Source organism: Pecten maximus, chromosome 16 (assembly GCF_902652985.1).
Source record: "Pecten maximus chromosome 16, xPecMax1.1, whole genome shotgun sequence".
Taxonomy (NCBI): Eukaryota; Metazoa; Mollusca; class Bivalvia; order Pectinida; family Pectinidae; genus Pecten; species Pecten maximus.
In genome coordinates, this window is record NC_047030.1 from 29,998,096 (window position 1) to 30,018,840 (window position 20,745).

At 37.4% G+C, this 20,745-nt stretch overlaps 1 protein-coding gene across 5 annotated transcripts in view; it reads right to left on the reverse strand.

Moving 5' to 3' along the window:
• LOC117314625 (rap1 GTPase-activating protein 1-like) overlaps positions 1 to 20,745 on the reverse strand; it is a 257,542-nt gene that overhangs the window by 139,411 nt on the left and 97,386 nt on the right. Inside the window, exon 1 of one of the 5 annotated variants that reach the window (XM_033868697.1) lies at positions 11,605 to 12,082. The exons of 3 other annotated variants lie outside the window; for them this stretch is intronic. In XM_033868697.1, coding sequence (XP_033724588.1) covers positions 11,605 to 11,699 — 95 coding nt within the window. In that variant the 5' untranslated portion in view covers positions 11,700 to 12,082. Of the gene's footprint in view, positions 1 to 5,741; positions 5,908 to 11,604; positions 12,083 to 20,745 lie in introns of those variants that run through there. One more of the 5 variants, XM_033868704.1, reaches the window with a different exon arrangement.

The following is a 20,745-nucleotide window of genomic DNA, read 5'->3' on the forward strand; positions in this document are numbered from 1 at the left end:
GACCTCTAACATATTAAGCTAATAATGTAGGGTCAACAAATGTGAACATTGAGTTATTTTAACTCCTGAGGAAGGTCAATTTGTAGTTTCTGAGGCTATTGTAAAAGTATAGAGCTAATCTGTGAAGGCCACCAAAGGCCATGATGGCTGCGATGGTTGTGAACTACAAATTAAAATCAGGAAGGAACTTAGGACACATCGGAATCATCATAAACTACCGGACAGTTACCATGGAGTCATGCTTACTCAAATGTTATTTTCTAAACATTTTCATGTAGGATTCTCACCATCACTAGCGGATGAGGATTTTTTTTTATCTATTATCTATGCCAACCCCCCCCCCCCCCCCCCTTATTGAAAAATCTTATCCAGAAAAGATTGCAAAATGTGTTATAATCATTTCATTTTCCGAAATTTTGGCCCCCAGAACCCTCGCCCAGAACAATTCGCCTTGCGCGCGCATTACCACTAAATTCCTGGATCCGCACCTGACCATGATGGAATACAAACAAACAAAAACTGATGAAAACTGCTCTCAAAGTGATTCAAATCTGATCACCATCAAATCATTTACAAATAAATACATTGTATCTTTTCAGTCAAAGCTCAAGGAATGCTAATTTTCTAATACTATTTGAATCATGCTTGGGAATTTCAGAAAATATTTCAAATACCAATATCATATATTAAGCAAAAAAATTGCTGGTTCACAATTATAATAATGTCTTTAATATTTTGATTTAAAATATCATTTCACAAATTACCAATCAATTTTTTGAAATTACTTTAACTCCCCCCCCCCCCCCCCCCCCCCCAAATAAAACCAAAACCATTCCATATAAATCTGAACACCTTGTTACTATAGCTTGTGGTCCAGCAGCTGAGTACAGAACAATAGGGAGAGCTACATCCTTACTGACAATCATGAGTGAGATACCTACCTGTTGTTGTGAGTCACCAACTTAAACACAAAAGCCAATCTGAAGTGTTAATATCAGTTCTAGAATAGTCCTCCGTCTTGTCAAAGCTGTCAGCTCTAGTCCAATACCACACCATCGACATACGCTTATAGCCAACAGCAAGACGCTCAAAACGACACAAGTTCCTTTAAAATTGTAATTCCGACTGGAAGCTCCACTTGTCACCAAACGATTACCGTATTGGAAAAGTTGGCTTCTTGGAATGGTGGTGTTATATAAAGTGTATCGGCACTTTGATTATACACAATCAGACAAATCGTGTACCATTCTCCCGTTATCTGTCAGACATATCCTTACCCGTGCCACGATATTACAAATCCCTGTCCATTAAAAGCTTGGCCTTATTTTACAATCAGTACACATATTAACACCTATACCAGAATTTCCGAGGTATATGGTCGCACCCACAGTAATATCATTTACAAGCCAATCTGTATAAGCAATCAGGAATTTTATAATCAGCTCGATATTTTTTTAATTACAAGAGCATTTCATCTGTTGGTACAATTTCAGCATGCCAATAAAATATAAAGATATTATATTGCGGGTATATTAATCTGGAGGTCATTGGCACTCCTGGACAAATGTACTCGGCCTAATTATACAGATTAATGGGAAGGATAAGCTTGCCTTTCCTTATTACCAATGCCTAGTGGACAGGTGCCATACTAATGCTTAACATGACAAAGGTGATTAACAACACCCCTTACACTTCCAATTGGTATCTCCCGTCCTCAGATCTGGATCAGGCTATTATGTTATGGAGGGACGTTTTTAAATTTTGATGAGCATCATTTAGACTGGAGAAAGGGATTCCACCAAAGCAGATGTGAAGTCTAGAAAAGTCACAATAGAAAACTCTAAATTGATATTAGTAATTTATTCCGACAGGTAATGTTGGCCAATAAACCACTGATTATTATACTCCAGCATTAGATATATCTCCGATACTGTATTCAATCCTCTCCGTGGACCGTCACGGCTCATTTAATTATTGATACCTCCAAATGCATTACCTGTAGCTCAAATGACAAAAGACATTTCCATATTGTTTACTAGACACACCGCTGTGACAGATGGTCTCAAAGTCGGGGACTATCAAGGTAAAAACTCCATGTAGCTGTACAAATTAGGTCTTATAATTCACATTGTGAAGATGTGGATTCGATTTTCAATGACAGCTTAGATAACATCCTGTTGAGTTTTGGATATCATGCAATGGTTGTATATATGACCTTAAAAGAAATGTGATTTTGACAGATATAAGTAATATGACCTTCACAGATATAAGTAATATGACCTTAACAAACAGCAATATGACCTTGACATATATCAGTAATATGACCTTGACAGATATAAGTAATATGACCTTGACAGATATAAGTAATTTGACCTTGACAGATATAGATAATTTGACCTTGACAGATATAGGTAAGTATGACCCTGACAAATAATATTGGCAGAAATTGTAGAATTATGACAACCAGACTTATCACTTACTACTACTTGACTGCTGTGGTAATATTTATCATAGAGTTGTACACTTTACAATGTTTAACAGACGAAACTTAACCTGTCAGTTTATATTTGTTATATCACAGTCTCTATCAATTCAAGCCACCATCGTTTTTCCTGTTATTTGTTGTACAAATCAAACAAGTGTTTAAACCTAAGTTATCTCACCCCAGGACGCCTCAGGCCTGAGTCCACCAATGTTTTCTGGATTATGAAGTATCCCCAGGGCTGGACAGCCATACCGTTAAGCTAATTAGGTAGTGTAACTTTGACAGTTGTGGTCATTCATCACCAGAACTCTGGCCAGAACACCTACTGAACCTCAGACTATACAGAAATGTAGCTGACCTAATTCCCCAGGCAGAATTTAACCTCAAATCTAGGCCAGCATTGTTTTCCCACATTTGCTCAAACCAAACACTGTCAAAGCATACACATACATTGATACTTATGTTGGGATAGAAATTAAAATTTGCTGACCATACAAAAAGCCAATTTTGTATAAATGTTAATATTACTGAGAGTTTATCAGAAAACCTATGCTATCCACATTTTTCTCAGCTGTTTCCAAGGCCCTTATACCACTTAGTACTGAGTACTGCCCGTCACATTGTATCATGTGTGTTCTCGGTTAATACAGATGTCTACAGTACAATCATTGTAAACATTGTATGGCTGTGACATCACTGGTGACCTTTTGAGTATCAGGATGATACTTGTAAAGTTGTCTAGTCATGACAAATGTAATCTACCACAGGAAACATCTGTCTGAACTTGACCTCATGTGTACACATCTGTCTGAACTTGACCTTATATGTACACACTCCCATCTGACCTTGAACTTGCATGGTGTGAAGTCTAGTGATTGACCTCAGATGTACTGCCTTGACCTTAAGTGAACACAGAGCTGTGTGACCTTCACCTTAGGAGTAAAGAATAGTGTGGCCTTCACCTTAGAAGTACAGAATAGTGTGACAATGACCTAAGTTGTACAGACCAGTGTGGCCTTGACCTTTAGTATACAGACCCTTGACCTTAGATGCACAAATCAACATAACACAATGTGATATGGTAATACAACTTCAGAAGTCCTATGTATAGATATTTTATTTAGCTTCTTCGATACAGTGGTCACGAAAAAAGCAAGAACATTTGACCTTTGATCCCAAGCTGTGACCTTGATCTTGAAAGTAAGTAACACAGTATCATTCTATTTAACAAATTTTGTCTCATTAGATCATACTGTCCCTCGAGATATTAGCCTGCAGTGATTTGACCTTTAACCTTTACACCATGTTTAATGTACAACACTCAGATTGTGGGATGTCCTACTGTATAATAGGTATCATAACCTCTGTTTATATAAACATGAGGAATATGTATCAATATATTGATTTTATTTTATAGACAAATAAAAGCAAAGTGAATAAGGAAACACATGTTTTCTAAATCAAAATCAATATTAAATTGACACAACTAAGGACCATGAGGAAACTCTATGTGGAGTTAGATGATTATGCCTCCAGTATTGTCAGCCATTTTATTTTCCCAATAAGAATCGAAATCAAAAGCCAATTGTTCTGTATGGCAGTAAGGATGAAGCTATCCTAAGAGGAACCTACATGTGAAGTTTGAGAAACTTTTCAAAATAAACAGTGTCACAGAAATAGAAATGCCGCAGATTTTGGTATGACAGTAACCTCCCTTTATAAATTCAAATAAAAGAACACTGTTTTTGACAGCTTGAAGGCAAAGGAGACAGTCTAAAGACAGTGAAGGCATCAGGATTTATCTCCCTTGGACCAGTAAAAACATAGTATCCGATAGCAACAGAATTAGATTTCTGAACAAAATTGATTTCCTTCAATTCCTACATGTTACAGTTATCACCAGACCTCCACAGTGTCAAAACTATCAAAAACTGTTTTCTGTTTATTACCAAAAATAAACCAAAGAATCACTTAAAACAACATATACTGTAGTTGAACTTTCTCTCGTGTATCTTATAATATCAATGTAATTTCCATATCATGTTAAAATCATTAACTAATAATCAAAATTAAAATCAACCAGCTGATAAGTTCATTGGAATATGAATAAACCAACACGTCTGCTTGGAGCTATGTTGATTAAAATTCCATTGTCTAATCCTCATCATCAATTCAAAATATAAATTAGAACTGTCTAAATACACTGTATATTATCTTTACTTTTACTTTAACTAACAAAATCTTTATAAACCAAACATAACATTTTACATTTTGTGCTATATTCATCAAAGACGCATTTTTGACTTTATCTTACCTATGCCAGTAAAGAAATTTCTGCAGCTTTTCCCACAGGTAGGACATTGTAGATTCCTACCTATTGTATGTACGTAACGAGAATGTTTAACAAAACCGTTATGTGAAAATATCATTACAAGACCTTGGGCTCCATTTAACACCTTAAACACACAAATCTGGATGGGTATTGTCTCCCCTGCGAGTCAATCAAGTAATCTCTGTTCTGATTGGATTAGCTGGCTTTTAATCTTCTTTCTGATTGGATTATATATAAAGTCATAATCACAAAATCAAATTTTCTCAGGACGTACCGAAAGGTAAACCCTGATATCCCTAAATAAATATAATAGACCTTCCCTTGTATGGGTAATGGTTAATCCATTATTGTGTATAGGTAGGTATAATGTAGGTAGGTAAGTACATGTACTTCAAGACTGATAATATTCAATCAAGTCACTTCAATTCCGATCTTGAAAAGTTTTTTCTTTATTCTTGGAATTTTATATTGAATAAATATGCATGTTTTAAACATTCTTTGAAAACAAAGTAATGATTCAATTTTTTTAGCTCTAGCAGACAAATTTCTTTGTGAAGAACTATTTTCACTAAAAGTCAGGAAAAAATTTGTTAAACTTTAATTAAACAACAAAAAAAGTTCTTCAGAAATGCATATAGTCTGATCTAGTAGCATCAAAATAACATTTGAGCTATCGGATCTAAAAGTTTCAGTATCAAAGTAGTTATTATATCATATTAATTATTTTTTTCACAAGGAAAACATTTAAACAATCTAGTAAATCACAAAACCATATTAGAACAAAATAATTTGTATACTAGGACAAGACATCTGTGCTTCCTTCACACTTCCTTCACACTTGACTATTGCCATGAAGAAAAGGATTTTTCAAATCTGATTATAGAAATGGGAGTTAAAGAGTACTTATAAACACACATGCCTAACCTGTCCACGAAGTTCAATTCCCACCAGGCTCAAGGAGCAATGTTGTGTCGTAACAGGCCTACATAACATTGGTCCCTTTCATTGCGGTCCCTTTCATTGCCGACTTATTCTCGGCCCTTTGATGACTTTGGGCCTAATGGGATTACAACTTAAGCTCGTTACTTTTTACATGGATGTTACATACTGTCCTGTCGAAAATCTACAGGAAGTAGCGACTCGAGACGTCAATGAGGTTTTTGTTTATATCAGACTCTGATTTCCTGTACACACTTCATAGTTTATTATTTCACATTACACATGATGAAAAGCTGTACAAGTTTTTCTACTAGTATTTAGATTAAAATGTATCTGTTTATATTTAGAAAATGCTTAAAATATCTACTTGCAAAAATATTTCACAAGTACTGCAAATGAACAGTTCTTGTCTTAATTAAAACATCAAACTGGTAGAAACATCTATAGTTTTCGAAATTATTCTAATTCTAGTTTTCAAAATTAGGAAAAATGAAAGTTAGAATTGTTAAGTGTTATAATCCTTTAATTAGATTTAGATTTACTTTCACACAACTATTCCAGCCTTACAGGCAAGCATTAGAGGTGATTATCACCAAAGTTCATAATCTCTGGGAATTATTCCAGGGGAGATAACTCTTACACTCCTACACTGCAAGTCATTTTTTCACAAAAGTTTGTTAGATTTTGTTTATATATTTCTGGATTTTCGGATTTTCCTCTGCTGAGTCGATCACCTTGTCAATATCCAAGGTCATTTTAAGGTGAGGTCTCTGTGCAGTATCTGGTGGCTACCACACTAAACAACATACCCGGCAGTGTTATCCACAGCAATTTAAGTGAAGTATCTCATTCTGTGTTCTAAGTTTATCCAGAAAGGCAATTAAAACATCCAAGGAAGGGATTAAATTGTTTCAGACATTCCTCTTATGTTGTTGTAGCATTTGAGACTCAATAGTGAAAGGGTGTTTAAACTGGTCATCAAGTAAAATGGACTTTTATTTTAAATTTATTGTACAATGCATATTATATACTAACTTATCATAATTTTACTGTACAATATATATTATATACTAATTAACTTATAATAGTTTTTTAATGTACACTATATATTAAATGCTAGCTTATAATAAATTTATTGTACAATATGTATTATATACAAACTTATAATAAATTTGTGGCAAAATATATATTCTAAGCTACATCAAAAACCTGTTTTACAAACAGAGATTCAATGAAGATCTTACACTTTAAAAGTTTAAATAGTGATGGAAGTTACAGTATTGGGGGAAGTATAAAAAATGCGAGTTCAAATCATCTTTATTGTATTAGAACAGAGGATTGTATCTGTAATATTTTAGGTAGAACATTTAAGATTTAAATAAGAAGGGAGATAACTCCTCCAGTCCTAATCATTGCCAGACTTGAAAGTCTCTACTAAAACATTGTCAATTTAAGAGAGTCATATCCAGTCACCTTAATATTCATGTACTGTGCACTTTATTAGGTTTTTGATATAGTGTATATATATGATTATTATATGCATTACATAATACTATAAGGCACCAACTAGCTGGTAACCAGGGTTACCGAGAATCCCAGTGGAAATTATGAAAATTCATACTTCAAACACACATTACACACACAACATAAATACATATACACAGAGGAGCTATTTCTGTATCAGAAGGAAAACACCACACATGTTTACTGTAACATTATGATTATGGGGATGAAACATGATCACGAAGTAATGAACAAACTGTCCTGAAAAATTGACATCATCGCTCAAAATTTGTACTAAAAAACACTTATTTCAAAATATAGATTTAAAAATGCCACAATTATCTGTAACAGTTTAGATGTTACAGGGATAATCCTCTTCAAGATGAGAAATTTTAATTACCTAGTAAGATTTTTTTTTGGGGGAGGGCATCTTCATTAAATGTGGAAATTTGCACATTTCTTGCATTTTTTTTTTTTTTTTTATGAAAGAAATCAAATAACCTTTCTTGCAGATTTATTATGATAAATATGTTATGGAAGAATAAAAATGTTACCTTGCCATGGAAATACACATAATAATAAATTGCCTTTCTGGATAAACTGAGAACACAGAATGAGATACTTCACTTAAATTGCTGTGGATAACACTGCCGGGTATGTTGTTTAGTGTGGTAGCCACCAGATACTGCACAGAGACCTCACCTTAAAATGACCTTGGATATTGACAAGGTGATTGACTCAGCAGAGGAAAATCCGAAAATCCTGAAATATTCCCATGATTCCTCCAGACTACATCTTATGTTGGATTGGAAATCTTTTTTTCTGGGGAGACAGCTAGCATTTAATGAATGTTTGAGTGTTTATCCCATTAACAGAAAAGCTGCACCAAACATTTCTTTGACATTATAACAACTTCATAGAAATGCTATGTGATTTGAACACATTTCTGTCTGATATGAACACAATACTATGTGATAATTGGTTTGCTTCAAAATCTGTATGATTCATTTTTGGCCATTTCAGTGTTTGGGAAAGAAGCAAATTTAAGTGGGCTAGTGATGTATTCCCTGTACATGTGTCCTGACTGAAGTAGATTGACTCACTCTATGTGGACTTGGCAATAAACCTGTCAAAAGGCTAGACATGGCAGTTTAAAAGGGAGACAACTTTGGAAAACTAAGGAATACACAAAACATTGGCTGTCTTCAAATCAGAATAGGATTTCAATCAAATTCATGGGGTTTTTCTTTTTTTAAAAATATTTTATACTGATTTTGTCAGAGTGATTTATATGCTTGTTAAGAATCTGAATATGGCTAGAGTTTTCTTTTTTAAAATCTAATTAAATTTTAAGCCTTGTCTATAATATTTATTTTGCAGTTTTGATTTAGCCAACAACATTTATTTTGAAACCACAGACAAATTTATCAATAAGTCGGCTCCTGCGTTCCGTTCTGGATGCCGGCCGTTACAATATTGATCAGTTGTAATTAAGCCGTGTTGTTTCTAATCATTCCCAAATTTCTTCCAGGGCTGTCCAGCTCTGAGGTAACAATCGTTTGTGCGATTAATTTCAATGGTAGTATAGTCACACATATACAAAGCCATATAAGCTTTAAACCGACCCTGATTGACTGTACAAAGCCATATAAGCTTTAAACCGACCCTGATTGACTTTCACAAATGCTATCAAATCAGAAGCAGGATGACGTACACATTGTAACAGTTGTCCTTAAATCAAACCATGCCATCAACAAAGTGTCAAAGTCGTTTTCAGTCTACGAGCATTAACAGAACCATGTCTCACATACCACCTAATAGCAAACAAAAATAAGGTTTCCTTCAGAGATTGAATGAATTAAGTCCATGTACCAAAAATTTAACTTTTTTCCATTCAATTTCTTATTCGGGTAGTATAAGAATTTGATGATGGTGCAGCCATTTCTAAACAACATAATCAACCTCCACAGTACTCCTGTACATTGACAGTCTGACATCACAACATAATCAACCTCCACAGTACTCCTGTACATTGACAGTCTGACATCACATAAATGTTTGTACTGTACCTATCAGCTGGGCTTCGTGAGAAATAAAAATTTCCAATAAAATTTTTGCAATTTAATTATCTGTAGAACTAATGTCATCAACACATATCATTTAGAAATTACTGACCCACAAAATCAACTAGTATCTCCGCAGGTCAAATGTGTTAGTGTATGAATCATATAAAAACTTTGAGATAGCCACACACACACGCTGTGTAATGTTGAGTCATTTCTTACAAGATATCCTGTTACAGATAAAAAACACCTTTTTTTTGGTAAAACAAAAAATTGTCAGTTGTGATATCAATGGTATCATGGTTTCATAGATAGCAAAACACAAGCGGCAACAAATTTTCTGATTTTCTCCTGATTATCAATATTTATGAAGCATATGGTAGATGCAAAACGTTCACTCACAACTCCCAATCTTTCCCACTCACAACTCCCCAATCCCCCCCCCCCCCCCCCCCCTCTCCCCCATCCCCTTTTTATCTTTGTCATCCTCCATACCCTTTCTCAATCCCCACCACTTCCTGTATTCATTCCACATCAAAATCTCTCCATATTTACCAGTAACTGCTCCGGGCAAGTGAATACTCGGTTCCAGAGGCAATTTTTGATTATATACATAAAACAAAAAGTTTTAACAGTTGTGACAGTCGGTAAAAGACACCTGTCACATCACCAATTGGTGAATTTCATTAAATAAATATCTAATGTTCTCTCTTATTTTTCTAAACAAAATTAACGATAATAAAAAGGTAAAAACCTAACTGAATTTATAGTTAATACAACAGTTTGTGAAAGCTAAAATGACAGTGACAAAAATACTCTCTTGAATAAACATTGAAGCTCTGGCAATTTTAGCAGTAATCTATCCGAGTTTGGTGTCTATGACATTACGGTTCTCATTGCTGCCCAGATCTTTTCGGTTGCTTGCTAAAATCAGTGTGCAGCATTTCAATAACTAGCTGTCAGACATTTAGACAGATATATGTATGATTTGGGTAAACAGGAGACGGATCATCCCTCGATTGATACCTATATCTTTTTAAGTACCCTGACCAGCTTAGTCAGTCAATAAACAAAATGTCAAGTGTTTTGACGGACAGAAAGCCCCTAAGTTGACGGACAGAAAGCCCCTAAGCATATACCCAGTCACCTTAGAGATATGATTTACAGTGTATGAATCATGAGAGTATTTTTTATAACAGTGTAAAACGTGGGTGTCCTCAGGGAAACTCTATCTCAGAAAGTTAAATATCATGGCACTACAGACAATGATAGTGTATCTCCGGGATAACTGACAGTACCGCTGTATCAGTATATATCGGCTACATCAGGCTCCTGAAAAACGTTTCTCTGGTGTTCCAGGCCTAATTAGACCTAAGTATATTATGATAATAACAATAATTGGAAATGTCGAAGACAACTTCCCTCACCATTGCTCATCTGTAAGTGTTCCTCAGTTTGATGATTCTGTACAGGCCTGATACCAATGGAAGGAGAGAAGGGGAGGGGAGGGGAGGGGAGGGGGAGGGGGTGGGGTGGGAGAGGGGAGGGGAGGGGAGGGGGAGGGGGTGGGGAGGGAGAGGGGAGGGGAGGGGAGGGGGTGGGGAGGGAGAGGGGAGGGAGAGGGGGTGGGGCAGAGAGAAGGGTAGGGGAGGGGGTGGGGCAGGGGGAAGGGTAGGGGAGGGGTTGGGAGGGAGAGGGGTAGGGGAGGGGGTGCAGGAGGGGGAGGGGTAGGGGTGGGGAGGGGTAGGGGTGGGGAGGGGTTGGGAGGGAGGGGTAGGGGAGGGGGTGCAGGAGGGGGAGGGGTTGGGGTGGGGTGGGGAGGGGTTGGGAGGGAGGGGTAGGGGAGGGGTAGGGGTGGGGTGGGGAGGGGTAAGGGAAGGGGTGGGGTAGGAAGGAGTGGGGAGGGAGAGGGGTAGGGGAGGGGTAGGGGTAGGGGAATGGGGTGGGGTGGGGGAGGGGAATTGGGTGGGGTGGGGGAGGGGTAGGGGTAGGGGAACGGGGTGGGGAGGGGAGGGGTAGGGGAAGGGGTGGGGAAGGAGGGAGTGGGGAGGAAGAGAGGTAGGGGAGGGGATGGGGGAGGGGGAGGGGGAGGGGAAGGGAGAGGTTACAGCCCCGATACCAAGGGAAGGGAGAGGTGTGGAGGAAGGTGGCTGGGGAGGGAGATATGTAGGGGGAAGGGAGTGGTGAGGGAGAGGGGTAGGTACAATACCAATATTTTGGATTCAACTTTAAATGATCAGTGAGGAGACGTTGTAGGTATAAATGTACTGTGTAATACTTACTCTGTCTGCTGGACATGCCAACAACATAGACACTTCCAATATTTGGAATGATCCTTAACTTCATACTTCCTCGCCATGGTGATTCCAAATCCCATTCAGTTAATATCTGTCCACAAAACTAGAATCTAAATCCAGGAAAACCATCCATGACACACTTATTCCATCAACAGTTACGTTATCACATTGAACAGTGACTGTTCGAATTCCTTCTCTCTGATGTAGGAACACACATTATTGCCCCAGGGTTAGCTTGGTGTTATTTTAAATATCAGAGAAATTGATCTGGCCATATTCACCGCATTTCGTGCTGTTTTTTACACCTGCGACATTGTGACATTTCCAGCACTATTTCACACATTAAGTTCTGTTTTTACACAATTACACCAGTAACTAAATCCAGTATTTACATCGCTGTAATCCTGTTCTACACTGTAACACCTGTATCTAGTCCAGTATTTACACCACTGTAATCCTGTTCTACACTGTAACACCTGTATCTAGTCCAGCATTAACACCGCTGTAATAATGTTTTACACTGTAACACCTGTATCTAGTCCAGTATTTACACCACTGTAATCCTGTTTTACACTATAACATCTGTATCTAGTCCAGTATTTACATCGCTGTAATAATGTTTTACACTATAACACCTGAATCGAGTCCAGTATTTACACCGCTGTAATCCTGTTTTACACTATAACATCTGTATCTAGTCCAGTATTTACACCGCTGTAATCCTGTTCTACACAGTAACACCTGTATCTAGTCCAGTATTTACACCGCTGTAATCCTGTTTTACACTGTAACACATGTATCTAGTCCAGTATTTACACCGCTGTAATCCTGTTTTACACTGTAACACCTGTATCTAGTCCAGTATTTACACCGCTGTAATCCTGTTCTACACAGTAACACCTGTATCTAGTCCAGTATTTACACCGCTGTAATCCTGTTTTACACTGTAACACCTGTATCTAGTCCAGTTTTTACACCGCTGTAATCCTGTTTTACAATGTAACACCTGTATCTAGTCCAGTATTTACACCGCTGTAATCCTGTTTTACACTATAACACCTGTATCTAGTCCAGTATTTACGCTGCTGTAATCCTGTTTTACACTATAACACCCGTATCTAGTCCAGTATTTACGCTGCTGTAATCCTGTTTTACACTATAACATCAGTGACTTTATCAAGTATTTACACCGCTGTAATCCTGTTTTACACTATAACACCTGTATCTAGTCCAGTATTTACACCGCTGTAATCCTGTTTTACAATGTAACACCTGTATCTAGTCCAGTATTTACACCGCTGTAATCCTGTTTTACACTATAACACCTGTATCTAGTCCAGTATTTACACCGCTGTAATCCTGTTTTACACTATAACATCAGTAACTTTATCAAGTATTTACACCGCTGTAATCCTGTTTTACAATGTAACACCTGTATCTAGTCCAGTATTTACACCGCTGTAATCCTGTTTTACACTATAACACCTGTATCGAGTCCAGTATTTACACCGCTGTAATCCTGTTTTACATTATAACATCTGTATCTAGTCCAGTATTTACACCGCTGTAATCCTGTTCTACACAGTAACACCTGTATCTAGTCCAGTATTTACACCACTGTAATCCTGTTTTACACTGTAACACATGTATCTAGTCCAGTATTTACAACGCTGTAATCCTGTTTTACACTGTAACACCTGTATCTAGTCCAGTATTTACACCGCTGTAATCCTGTTCTACACAGTAACACCTGTATCTAGTCCAGTATTTACACCGCTGTAATCCTGTTTTACACTGTAACACCTGTATCTAGTCCAGTTTTTACACCGCTGTAATCCTGTTTTACAATGTAACACCTGTATCTAGTCCAGTATTTACACCGCTGTAATCCTGTTTTACACTGTAACACCTGTATCTAGTCCAGTATTAACACCGCTGTAATCCTGTTTTACACTATAACACCTGTATCTAGTCCAGTATTAACACCGCTGTAATCCTGTTTTACAATGTAACACCTGTATCTAGTCCAGTATTAACACCGCTGTAATCCTGTTTTACAATGTAACACCTGTATCTAGTCCAGTATTTACACTGCTGTAATCCTGTTTTACAATGTAACACCTGTATCTAGTCCAGTATTTACACAGCTGTAATCCTGTTTTACACTATAACACCTGTATCTAGTCCAGTATTAACACCGCTGTAATCCTGTTTTACACTGTAACACCTGTATCTAGTCCAGTATTTACACTGCCGTAATCCTGTTTTACACTATAACACCTGTATCTAGTCCAGTATTTACACCGCTGTAATCCTGTTTAACACTATAACACCTGTATCTAGTCCAGTATTTACACCGCTGTAATCCTGTTTAACACTATAACACCTGTATCTAGTACAGTATTTACACCGCTGTAATCCTGTTTTACACTATAACATCAGTAACTTTATCAAGTATTTACACTGCCGTAATCCTGTTTTACACTATAACACCTGTATCTAGTCCAGTATTTACACCGCCGTAATCCTGTTTTACACTATAACACCTGTATCTAGTCCAGTATTTACATCGCTGTAATCCTGTTTTACACTATAACACCTGTATCTAGTCCAGTATTTACACAGCTGTAATCCTGTTTTACACTATAACACATGTATCTAGTCCAGTATTTACACCGCTGTAATCCTGATTTACACTGTAACACCTGTATCTAGTCCAGTATTAACACCGCTGTAATCCTGTTTTACACTATAACACCTGTATCTAGTCCAGTATTTACACCGCTGTAATCCTGTTTTACACTATAACACCTGTATCTAGTCCAGTATTTACACCGCTGTAATCCTGTTTTACACTATAACATCAGTAACTTTATCAAGTATTTACATCGCTGTAATCCTGTTCTACACTGTAACACCTGTATCTTGTCCAGTATTTACATCGCTGTAATCCTGTTTTACACTGTAACACCTGTATCTAGTCCAGTATTTACAACGCTGTAATCCTGTTTTACAATGTAACACCTGTATCTAGTCCAGTATTTACACTGCTGTAATCCTGTTTTACACTTTAACACCTGTATCTAGTCCAGCATTAACACCTCTGTAATCCTGTTTTACAATGTAACACCTGTATCTAGTCCAGTATTTACACTGCCGTAATCCTGTTTTACACTATAACATCAGTAACTTTATCAAGTATTTACACTGCTGTAATCCTGTTTTACACTGTAACACCTGTATCTAGTCCAGTTTTTACACCGCTGTAATCCTGTTTTACAATGTAACACCTGTATCTAGTCCAGTATTTACACCGCTGTAATCCTGTTTTACAATGTAACACCTGTATCTAGTCCAGTATTTACACCGCTGTAATCCTGTTTTACACTATAACACCTGTATCTAGTCCAGTATGAACACCGCTGTAATCCTGTTTTACACTATAACACCTGTATCTAGTCCAGTATTTACACCGCTGTAATCCTGTTTTACACTATAACACCTGTATCTAGTCCAGTATTTACACCGCTGTAATCCTGTTTTACACTATAACATCAGTAACTTTATCAAGTATTTACACTGCTGTAAATATCTTTTCCTGTAAAACTCCAATCCAGTTAGCATTTTACATGAGAATCTTAACATTTTAAAATTTTACAAAATTCTGTATTATGTTCATTTTCACTCTTAAGATATCCACATTCCAATACTGTTTCCATCATCTTCTTAATTGTAGAATTCAATGATAAATATACTCCTTTCAACAAATTAATGTGGTAGAACTTTCTCAGCAGAAAACTATTACATCCACACGAAATCTGTTGATTTTCTCTGATTTTCTCAGATTTTCTCCATGTGCTTTAGTCGGTTGCCCCGACAACTAAGGTCGTGTCCACTTTCTACAACATCAACACTTTTCCTCCAATCAATCCCGAAATTTATGGCTGTGTTCCATAAGACACTTTCGATTCTTGTCCTTAATTACAAAGCTGCTGAAAATCTAGGAAAGCTGACGGTGATTGTTATAAGCAATATCTAAATAGGCTTTCAATCTCATTGCTGCTCCATATTCTTACAAAAACTGCTGCCAATGTAATTTGTGTAACGGAATGCTCTCGGTAGAAGCTGACAGAGATAATATTTCTTAATACCTCCATGAGACAAACACACGATTCAATCATCCCGCTTAAAACACATCCAAGCAAACTGTTTGCACATTATACTCCGATGAATGGTTCCTGGAGACTGTTATTAACATCCCGACATCCTCTGCTTTTCCGTGATAGTTCAAGAAAATATATTTGATAGTCTTGTCACAGACTCGTTACACTACTGGCTCGAGTTGTATGTTAGCAAGTCGTTTCTGGTTTTGTCAGACGAGTAGAAAAACACGTTGTTATAGGAAAGATACACATCACAATATCACAACCGACGTCTCCAATATGTCAAACACAACCCTTCTATACTGTCAATCAGAGTTCGGTGTTCTGGAGGGATGACCTAACAGGATAGACAATGCAGTTTACATGACATTGCTGTAATACTTAAATACTAAAATTGTTTTTAAATCATATATAAAGGTGTAGTATACATAATTCATTGGTACTAAGCTGACCTTTTAATAAATTTGAATTTAAAACAATCCAGGCTTTCCCTAGTTCAAGATTACTTTCCAGACCGTTCCATGTTAAGATTGTTTTCCAGACCGTTCCATGTTAAGATTGTTTTCCAGACCGTTCCATGTTAAGATTGTTTTCCAGACTGTTCCTTGTGAAGATTATTTTCCAGACTGTTCCGTGTTAAGATTGTTTTCCAGACCGTTCCTTGTTAAGATTGTTTTCCAGACCGTTCCATGTTAAGATTGTTTTCCAGACTGTTCCTTGTGAAGATTATTTTCCAGACTGTTCCGTGTTAAGATTGTTTTCCAGACCGTTCCTTGTTAAGATTATTTTCCAGACTGTTCCTTGTTAAGATTGTTTTCCAGACTGTTCCTTGTGAAGATTATTTTCCAGACTGTTCCGTGTTAAGATTGTTTTCCAGACCGTTCCTTGTTAAGATTATTTTCCAGACTGTTCCTTGTTAAGATTATTTTTCAGATTGTTCCTTGTGAAGATTATTTTCCAGACTGTTCCGTGTTAAGATTGTTTTCCAGACCGTTCCTTGTTAAGATTATTTTCCAGACTGTTCCTTGTTAAGATTATTTTCCAGACTGTTCCGTGTTAAGATTGTTTTTCAGACCGTTCCTTGTTAAGATTGTTTTCCAGACCGTTCCTTGTTAAGATTATTTTCCAGACCATTCCGTGTTAAGATTGTTTTCCAGACCGTTCCTTGTTAAGATTGTTTTTCAGACTGTTCCTTGTTAAGATTATTTTCCAGACTGTTCGGGGGTTTTTTTTTCAAACTGTTCCTTGCCAAGATTTTTTTCAAACTGTCCCTTGTTCAGATTGTTTTCAAGATTTTCCCTAGTTCTAGAATTTAATCCAAGCCATTCTTATCCTTACATGTGTTGTCTGATATCAAAAAGTATTATTCTTGATTTAACATTAATTCCATACAAGAGTATTTATACTACTAAAACAAGTCTGAAACATCTTTACATGTTTTACATAAGAATTTCAGCATTTCTCAGGAAATTTGTTGATTTTTTCCAATTCCAATCCAAAGCCCATCAGCCTTAACTTCGGAGATATTGGTTGTGTTCTTATTCCCGGAAGTGCTGTTTTAAGATTAGTTGCTGAAGTTCCTTGTAGTTTTACACAATTACTTTGGTGAATCCATATCGAGAATGGTCTGTGTGTGTGATATACTGGTATCCACACTCACTAGAGCTGTAGTACTGCTTACCCACATCTTACCCACAATGTGTTAGTGAAGGGTTACTGCCTGTAGCATAGTGGAGTCTTTCGACTATCAGTTCGATATGCTGCACATCATACTAGCTAGAGTATATATCCAATTTGGTTGAATCTGCTGTCTCCTGTCCAGTAAGGAGCCAACAAACACCTTAACTCTGGTCGAATTACTCTTTACTTCTCCATGCGCGACATCTCACCACCTCCTGATCGAGTCTGTATTGATGTCTTACATCGAAACCATGAGACACCATGCAGACTTCCAGAGTAAAAAAAAATTGGGTAGGTTTTGGAGACAAACCGCCTAGCTAATGGAGCATTGATCAACAGCGGAGATGTTTAGAAAACTGTGAAGAAAGAGAAAAGATACAGCACGCTGTTGGTTCTGATGTCAGCTCTCGTTACACAAAGTGACAGGGTAACATTGTATAATCAATTACCAAAATATTCCTACAGCTAATCTCACAGATCACATGGTTCAACTGCCACAAACCTACAGCCAATGTATTATATAGACCAGATAGTCCAGAGTATGTCAGTGCAAATTAGTTCAATACACAAAACTAAACAGGAAAACAGTCTTATCAGCCACTCACTGTAAACTAGAATAAATAGCTTGTTATAACCTGATAGAAATATTTTAAATTCAAGCAATTTGAAGAGTCTTTCCATTTTCATTCAGTGTACTCACATTTTTTTACTTTTAATTTAAGGCATTGATTTTACGAGTGCTTGAAATAGAACTTTATTTCTTGAATTTTTAGTAAAATTAAATTTCAATAAAAATCTTAAAGCTGACAATGTAAGTTAAAAAGCTTTTAGTTGTGATTTTAAACAAATATGCCAAGTTTCAGTATTCAGTAATTGTTTCCGAGATATCTCCATATGATGACAATATGTTCCAGTCATTGTTATTCTAAGTAAGTGACAACATTATAATTTGTGCTCTGCTCGGAAACACATACACGCATCCTATCCTATTAGAAGGGTAGGACTTTGTAGGGTAGGACTTTGTAGGGTAGGACTTTGTAGGGTCAGAATTTGTAGGGTCACACTTTGTAGGGTAGGACTTTGTAGGGGTCAGACTTTGTAGGGTAGGACTTTGTAGGGTCAGACTTTGTAGGGTCAGATTTTGTAGGGTCAGACATTGTAGGGTAGGACTTTGTAGGGTCAGAATTTGTAGGGTCACACTTTGTATGGTCACACTTTGTAGGGTAGGACTTTGTAGGGGTCAGACTTTGTAGGGTCACACTTTGTAGGGTCACACTTTGTAGGGTAGGACTTTGTAGGGTCAGAATTTGTAGGGTCACACTTTGTAGGGTAGGACTTTGTAGGGTCAGAATTTGTAGGGTCACACTTTGTAGGGTCAGACTTTCTAGGGTAGGACTTTGTAGGGTCACACTTTGTAGGGTAGGACTTTGTAGGGTCAGACTTTCTAGGGTCAGACTTTGTAGGGGTCAGACTTTGTAGGGGTAAGACTTTGTAGGGTCAGACTTTGTAGGGGTCAGACTTTGTAGGATCAGACTTTGTAGGGTAGGACTTTGTAGGGTAGGACTTTGTAGTGTAGGACTTTGTAGGGTCACACTTTGTAGGGTCAGATTTTGTAGGTTAGGACTTTGTAGGGTCAGACTTTGTAGGGGTCAGACTTTGTAGGGTCAGATTTTGTAGGGTAGGACTTTGTAGGGTAGGACTTTGTAGGGTCAGACTTTGTAGGGTAGGACTTTGTAGTGTAGGACTTTGTAGGGTCACACTTTGTAGGGTCAGATTTTGTAGGTTAGGACTTTGTAGGGTCAGACTTTGTAGGGGTCAGACTTTGTAGGGTCAGATTTTGTAGGGTAGGACTTTGTAGGGTAGGACTTTGTAGGGTCAGACTTTGTAGGGTAGGACTTTGTAGGGTTAGACTTTGTAGGGTCAGATTTTGTAGGGTAGGACTTTGTAGGGTAGGACTTTGTAGGGTCACACTTTGTAGGGTAGGACTTTGTAGGGTCAGATTTTGTAGGGTCAGACTTTGTAGGGTCAGACTTTGTAGGGTAGGACTTTGTAGGGTAGGACTTTGTAGGGTCGGACTTTGTAGGGTAGGACTTTGTAGGGTCAGACTTTGTAGGGTAGGACTTTGTAGGGTCACACTTTGTAGGGTAGGACTTTGTAGGGTCAGATTTTGTAGGGTCAGACTTTGTAGGGTAGGACTTTGTAGGGTCAGACTTTGTAGGGTCAGACTTTGTAGGGTCACACTTTGTAGGGTCAGACTTTGTAGGGTCAGACTTTGTAGGGTAGGACTTTGTAGGGTCAGACTTTGTAGGGTCAGACTTTGTAGGGTCAGATTTTGTAGGGTCAGACTTTGTAGGGGTCAGACTTTGTAGGGTCAGACTTTGTAGGGTAGGACTATGTAGGGTCAGATTTTGTAGGGTAGGACTTTGTAGGGTCAGACTTTGTAGGGTAGGACTATGTAGGGTCAGACTTTGTAGGGTCAGACTTTGTAGGGTAGGACTTTCTAGGGTCAGACTTTCTAGGGTCAGACTTTCTAGGGTAGGACTTTCTAGGGTCAGACTTTGTAGGGTAGGACTTTGTAGGGTCACACTTTGTAGGGTAGGACTTTGTAGGGTAAGACTTTGTAGGGTAGGACTTTGTAGGGTAGGACTTTGTAGGGTCAGAATTTGTAGGGTCAGACTTTGTAGGGTCAGACTTTGTAGGGTCAGAATTTGTAGGGTCAGATTTTGTAGGGTCAGACTTTGTAGGGTCAAGACTTTGTAGGGTAGGACTTTGTAGGGTAGGACTTTGTAGAGTCAGATTTTGTAGGGTCAGACTTTGTAGGGGTCAGACTTTGTAGGGTCAGTGATATCTAAATCTTTATATGAAATCTAATCTAAGATGCAAGAACCTTTTGAGAAATAGTGATAACAAATGTACAACTACATGTAGTGACCAAATGAAACCTACATGTGATGTTTGAAAAATATTCTTCCAATATTTCTCCAGAAATCAAATATCTGACAAACTTCAGCTGACAAAATCTAAGATGGCTGCCTGTCAGCCATTTTGTTTTACTGGTCAAGCTCAAAACTGAACTGCCAAACAAAGGCACAAAGGGGAACCTACCTGAAGTTTCCTGAACAATAAACCACAGTAAAATCACAGTAAAATCATTCTGAACAATAAAATCATTAAAATCTAATTGTTTTCTGAACAATGAAATCATTAAAATTTAATTGTTCTCTGAACAATGAAATCATTAAAATTCAATTGTTTTCTGAACAATAAAATCATTAAAATTTAA